Below are 7,240 nucleotides of genomic sequence, written 5' to 3' on the forward strand. Positions count from 1 at the left end.
ACAACATCTGCCTGAAGGTTGTGTAAGATGTTAAGGACATCTCGGAAAGAAAGACCTCCTGGTTCGATGTGGGACACTCCGGGTGCAAATGCCGGATCGAGACAGTCAACATCTATCGAGATGTATACTCCCTTCACTCCTTCCCCTAGTTTCTGTACAAACACAATTCAATATATAACTTAACATGTACCAAATGCACAAAACCTCTAATAAGCATTCAACAAGCAATTTATACAAAACCCCAACCAAATTCCTCAGACTAAAGCTGAACCAACTAATTTAATACCACCAAGTTTCAAACTGAATGGCCACCCCTACATCTAATACTCTTCGTCTAGTCTACATATAGGGTGAGATAGAGATACCAGATTTTCCAACATAGGGCGATCTCTCGAGAAGGTTCGCATCTCATATTGTTCTACTCCAAACCTCTTGCCCTGTTCCCGTCCTTCCTGGTTTATCGATCTAATCCCAACCTACAAGAAATTTTGGTTCTCCTAAGGAGATTATCTTTCCCAAGAGATTGTGATGTATATACAACAGAGAAATCGGACAAACCTGTAAAAGCCGCCGGACATAGCCACCTTCCATGATACGAGCAAAAGAAGATGCATGAGAGTACTTATTTCCTTCGAAACAGTCATAGATATCAGGATGTGCATCAAGATGAAGAATGTCCACAGGCCATCCAAGCTTCTCAGAAACCGCTCTCACAACAGGATAAGAAATGGAATGATCTCCACCTAAGACCAGCGGACGCAATGGTTCCTGACACAGAAAATAAAATATCAGTTACTTGGACTTTTAGCGTCATTCCCCTTAAAACCAGTGTGTCAATCAAATGTGACCAAACAGAAAAACTTCAGCTCCTAAATAACACCAAGGTGATCCAAATAAGTATAACAAAAGACTAATACAACACTGAGACGTGTTGACCTCAAACACTAAGATCTCAAAAAGAACTTCTCGACGAATTTGAAGATTCAAAACATATAAAACCGATTTACTGAAATAGGTAAGGTGGCATAACACTAGAGCTAATGGTCAAATAGCTTTACCTCTTCCATCACCAACTTCACAGATTCACTTATTACATTCATCAGTCTATCATCATCGACCCCACAATCTCTAATCTCTTGTACTGGAACATCTCCAACATCAGTTAGAACCCGTGGATCCTTCAAGTCCTTCCCTGCAATATATTCCACACAACAACATCAATCAATTTATAAACCACGAATAGCCTAAGTTGGATGATCTAGTAACAACAGAAACCTAACCATTTCACTCTTATAAACCATCAAATACGAGAAACAACTCCACATCCAGAACCAGATTTTGTTGCTATACAAAAGATGAAACTTTTTAAGTTCCTAATGGAAACCCATGTCAATACCTTCTTCAGTTGCAGAGTTTGTGCTACCACACCAAATAGCTTCTCTAATACGAGGAGGAGCAAAGGCAGGACCTTGAAGGAAAGAAGAGTTGTGACCAAGTGGTACTCCAAGAAGTGATGTTGCAGCTTTAGCTCCTCCTAAAAGACGCACTAACTCTCCCTACACAACACAACACAATCAATCATCAAACAACAGACAAGACGCAATAAACATTGAAAAAGATTAAACCTTTACAAAAAAAAAGTGTATACTTTGAGCCTAGCCCTTTCACGAATGAGAGTTAACGAAGCATCAATGACACGATTTTGCCCTTTCTCGATCGAAGAAGCAGACACGGTCGTGAACGATGCAGAATTGAGCCTGTGGAAGTGGTGAATCCCTCTTTTCCCAATAATCCTCGACATATCTGAAATTGGATCTAAACTCACAGATCAAAGTCTGGGCAACACAAGATTCTCTGAGAAACCTATGTTGCGCCGCTCGGAATTTTTCTCGGTGGAGCTACTACGAAAACGAATCAGTATAAAAATTACGTTACATAATATACAAAAATTACGTTACATAAATTACTCGTTTATACATAATATCTAATATCTAATTACGTATTCTCTAGCTAGTTTTATTTTTAATAATATTTTATCAATTAATAATAGGCTGTAAATCATTAATGAACCATAGAATTTTGAGCTTTGATTTCTCCTCTTCCTCGCCTCTCTCTCTTTCTCACCCCTTTTCCCTTGTATGTTCAATTCCGCGAGATTTCAAATCGGGAATGTCCACATCTCCATCCTTCCATGGCTTGACATATGATTACTATAAAACTAACACTTGTCCAAAAAAACTTTTTTTTTTCCTTAAATCCAAAAAAACTTATTTACCAAAATTTTAACTAAACTACCAATAACATATTTAATCAAATACATATAACTCACACTTTAAATATAAAACTAAAAAATATTTTTTCAATTAATCCACAAATAAGATATTTAATCATACACTTTAAAATTAAACTTTCTTATATAATAAAGTTAGATACCTCCTAAAACTTTCTTCCACAACTACTGTAAAACTGACACTTGTCCAAAATACTTATTCAACAAAAAATTAACTAAATTACCAATAAAACATATTTAATCAAATAAATATAACTCACACTTTAAATGTAAAACTAAAAATATATATTTTCAATTAATCCAATTTTAAGACATTTAATCATAAATTTTAAAATTTAACTTTAATATAAACATAAAAGAAAAATCAATTAAACCATAAGTAAAACACATTTTATCTTATACATTTAACTCACAATTTAATATAATACTGAAAAAAAAACATTTCCAATTAAACCACAAATAAAACACATTCAATCATTTAAATTTAACTCACCCTTAAATATAAAGCTAAAAAGGTTCAATCAAAACAATAAATAAAACACATTTCATCATATACATTTAACTCACACTTTAATATTACAACTGAAATAAAATAAAAAATATTTCCAATTAAACCATAAATAAAACACATTTTGTCATATGAAACTAAAAAACTATTTCTAATGAAACCACAAATAAAATACATTCAATCATATAAATTTAATTAACTCACACTTTAATATAAAATTGATAAAATTATTTCCAATTAAACCATACATAAAACACTTTTAATAATATAAATTTAACTCACACTTTAATATAAATCGAAAAAAAATCAATCAAAACATAAATAAAACACATTTAATCATATACATTTAACTCACACTTAATATTAAAACTGAAATAAAATAAATTTGCATTAACTTTATTTCTCCACTTAATTTTATTTAACACACAATAAATTAGAATTAACTCCCATACTTTTTAGTTTCTAAACTGTAACTCTCATTACTTTTCATCCTATAAATACTCATTTTTCATTCTCTTTCACTTCATCTTAGATATTATACATTTTTTTGTGATTTTTGTTGGTTGGTTGGTTGATTATTGTTGTATGTGTTAAAAAAACAAATTAAATATTATTTTAAAAGTTTGATTATAGATTGAAGTCAAACTTTAATATAAAACTAAAAAAATATTTCCAATTAAAGCATAAATAAAACATATTTTGTCATTGAACAAATTTTTTTTTCAAATAAAACACATTTAATCTAACTCATGACTTAATATAGAAAAAATTCTCCAATTAAATCACAAATAAAACACTTTAATCATAGAAGTTTAACTCACACTTTAATATAAAGCACAAAAAAATATATATATATATTCAATTAAACCATAAATAAAACACATTTCATCATATACATTTAACTCACACTTTAATATAAAAACTGAAATAAAATAAATTTACATTAACTATATTTCTCTATTCAACTTTATTCAACACATAATAAATTACAATTAACTCCCATACTTTTTGTTTCTAAATTGTAACTCCCGTGACTTCCCATCCTATGAATACTTATTTTCTCATTCTCTTTCACTCTTTCTTAAATATTATACATTTTTTGTGTTTTTTGTTGGTTGGTTGTTATTGTTGTATGTGTTTGGACAAAAATAATCGATTCGTTTAGAGACTACGAAAACAAGAAATAGATGTTGAATAGTCGTTTTTATTGATCAAAGTATTGAGCTCAAATACAAGAGTTTAAAGCACAACGAGTCAATTTAGGAACCATAGCAATGCTTTGGAATTGAGTCGTGTGGCTGTGTTTTAGGTCTCTTGTTTTGGCTTCAATCTCCCCCGTTATTGTGCCGATATCGCTCCCTATTTATATAGAAGTCTCTTTACCGTAATCCTCATGGGATTTTGGGTTTGAGTAACCGCCTCTTCATGAGATAAGGTCGTTCCCAATATTCTCTCCACGAGATTGAGTCAAATATTTTCTTGATAATGTTGTAGCAAATCAGAGTCGGTCCCAAAGTCCAGTTATGGCCCGTATTGACTCGTTGTTTGTCGCTATGGCCCGAATTAGCTCGTTAATTGTTGTGTCGGCCTGTATCAGCTCGATGTTTGCCGTTACGGTCCATATTGGCTTGATGATTGTCGTTATGGTCTGTATTGGCTTGATTCGTACCGTTATAGCCGGTATTGACTCAATGTTTACCGTTACGGCCGGCATTGACTCAATGTTCTAGAGAATGGATAATTCTCTATTTTTTATAGAATATATCATAAATATAATAGAATTTATCTATTATAATTTATATGATTAAAATTATGCCCAACAGTTTGTCCTCCACTCTCTATTTTCTTAATAAGAATTTATAGAGTAGTATAGACAAATGGTATCATTTTAATAAACCATAAATATAAAAGCTAAATATTTGTATAAGTCATGACATACCTATAGCTGTAGCTGTTATCTCGCACTTGATTAATTCGTTGCTTTCCATTAACGATGTTGTGATCCATATCGTGATTTTGTAGTTTTGTAGTTTTGGGACGATGTTTATCCCATGGCAAGACCTGTGACAATGCTTGTCATCACCGGTTTATTAAATTGACTGCGCATTAGCTTTATATTGACAATTTTGTCATAGCCAATTTAATGAATTGGCTATAGCATTTGATTTATATTGACAATTTTTTTCATGGCCAATTAGATGAATTGGTTCCACATGGACTCAACAATGACAATTTGTCATAGCAAATTTAGTGAATTGTCTTCACATCGGCTCTAAAATGATATAGTTGTCATAAACAGGTTACTTGAATTGGCAAATGGGATACACATTGGTTCCACATTGGCTCCAATTTGTCGGTTTAGCCTTAGCCAATTATCACATTGGCCAAAATTACTTGAATTGGCTACAACTTGACTTCACATTGTCTCCAATTCTTTGAATCGGATACACGGTTGACTCAGTGTTGGTTTAAGTCGACATTTGGCCTTATCCACTTTATTGAATTGGCCGCACTTTGGCCCCGGATTGGCTCTAAAACGCCAATGTGGTCTTAGCCAATTTCTTGAATTGGCTACACATTGACTCTGCATTGAGTCTAAAACGACAAAGCAGCCATAACCAATTTCTTGAATTGGTTTTACATTGACTCTGCATTGGTACTAAAACGATAAAGTCTCCATAACCAATTTCCTGAATTAGCTTTACATTGTTTCCGCATTGGTTCGGAAATGACAGTGCAGCCATAACCAATTTCTTGAATTGGCTAGACATTGATGCATCGACTATAAATAGGCAATGTGGTTCCTAACCGATTTCTTGAATTGGCTACACACTTACTCTACATTGGTTTTCAATAGACAATGTGGTTCCTAACCATGCATTGGCTTTAAATAGACAATGTGGTTCCTAACCAATTTCTTGAATTGGCTACACATTGACTCTATATTGGTTTTCAATAGACAATGTGGTTCATAACCATGCATTGGCTTTAAATAGACAATGTGGTTCCTAACCAATTTCTTGAATTGGCTTCACATTGACGAGTTTTTCACAGCCAAATTATTGATTCCATGCTCGTGACATGATTCAGGTTCGTGACCCATTTCTCGTGTCATTCTAATGAGTTCCACTTTCGAGCGTTTCACATCGAATTTATTGTTAGCAAGTGTTTTGCTGTCAAGTTCATATATCTTTTACCCAACCACCAGATGGATATAAAATTTGTTAAACTACCTTAGCGACGTCTCGCTAGTAGGCAAGTGTAGCGAGTGTTTCCCTTTTAGGTGATTACCCAATTTTTGTAGTGAGCCTATCGTTCACGAATTCGTGTATCAATGGCTACACTACTATATGAACAACTTCAGGACCATGTCATACGTTGTAAGTCATGTTTATTTTGTATCGTGACAAGCTTCACATCAAATGACATGATTTTTCTGTCTTGCAACAAGATTTATAGCCCATGTTCATGACATGAGTTCTAAGTTTCAGTAGAGAACGTTTTGAAGATCTGTGCATCAAGTGTCTCACCATAAGATTCTTGTTAACGAGTGTTTCGTTGTCAAATTTTGCATCCAGTGATTCGTCACATAAATTTCGCCAGCGCCTGCTTCCTCAATGGTTAGCAGTGACTATCATATTGAAAAATGCTTCCTCAATGGGTAAGCATCCATAAACTTTTCAAGTTTCTCGATTCATTAGCGTTGGTTACCCAAGGGTAAGCATTTTTCTACTAATTTTGTCATCAGCACATGGCTACCAAGTTGACGAAGTATACTCTCATAATGGGTAATGAGTTACTAAAAACTTAGTTATTTTATATCAAAAATCTATCAATGTTAAAAAGAAGTAAAAATATAACTAAAAACGAAAATGAATAATAACTTATAAAACCTTTCAATAACCTTATATCACCATGCAGTAAAAATCGAGTCATTTTGACGATTTGCGCTCCTCAATTTCAGTTTTGCTTTAAGTTTGGTAAGATTCCTCACCATTACTTATGACGCTAGTGTATTCGCTTCGATGTCTTTGGTAAAGTTTGTCATCACGTGTTGATCTTTCGTTTCTCACTGTGCGAGAGTCAAAATGTGACGAATGTTGATGTCAATACGGTGTATTTTTTTCCCATTTTATTTGTGCCCATGCCCGCGAGAGCACATCTTCCATGGTTCTGCACTGATACTTGGTAAGTTCTTTGTACAAGTCACCATCATGAAGTAAACCTCTCTTGAATGCCAATATGGCAGTAGACATGTTGCAACTTGGTATCGACACCTTCTCCTTGTTGAATCATCCCACGTAGGCACGTAACAGCTCATCTCTCTTCTGTTATACCTCATAAAGGTCATCCGCTGTTTTTTCGAGGTTCATGCTGCTTGCGAATTGTTCAACAAAAAGATCCATCAATGATGCAAACAAATTTATTGAGCCGTTTGGCAA

General features: G+C 33.5%; 1 protein-coding gene across 3 annotated transcripts in view; it reads right to left on the reverse strand.

The window, feature by feature from the left end:
• The window catches only part of LOC104719950 (arginase 1, mitochondrial-like), a 3,427-nt gene extending 1,265 nt beyond the window's left edge, over positions 1-2,162 (reverse strand). Inside the window, exons 1-7 of one of the 3 annotated variants that reach the window (XM_019234333.1) lie at positions 2,071-2,162; positions 1,649-1,901; positions 1,397-1,556; positions 1,059-1,192; positions 559-768; positions 366-476; positions 12-152 (exon numbers count right to left, since the gene is read on the reverse strand). In XM_019234333.1, coding sequence (XP_019089878.1) covers positions 12-152; positions 366-476; positions 559-768; positions 1,059-1,192; positions 1,397-1,556; positions 1,649-1,801 — 909 coding nt within the window. In that variant the 5' untranslated portion in view covers positions 1,802-1,901; positions 2,071-2,162. Of the gene's footprint in view, positions 1-11; positions 153-365; positions 477-558; positions 769-1,058; positions 1,193-1,396; positions 1,557-1,648 lie in introns of all 3 variants that reach the window. The other 2 variants (XM_010437945.2, XM_010437933.2) reach the window with 2 other exon arrangements.

Source organism: Camelina sativa, chromosome 2, assembly GCF_000633955.1.
Source record: "Camelina sativa cultivar DH55 chromosome 2, Cs, whole genome shotgun sequence".
NCBI classification, from domain to species: Eukaryota; Viridiplantae; Streptophyta; class Magnoliopsida; order Brassicales; family Brassicaceae; genus Camelina; species Camelina sativa.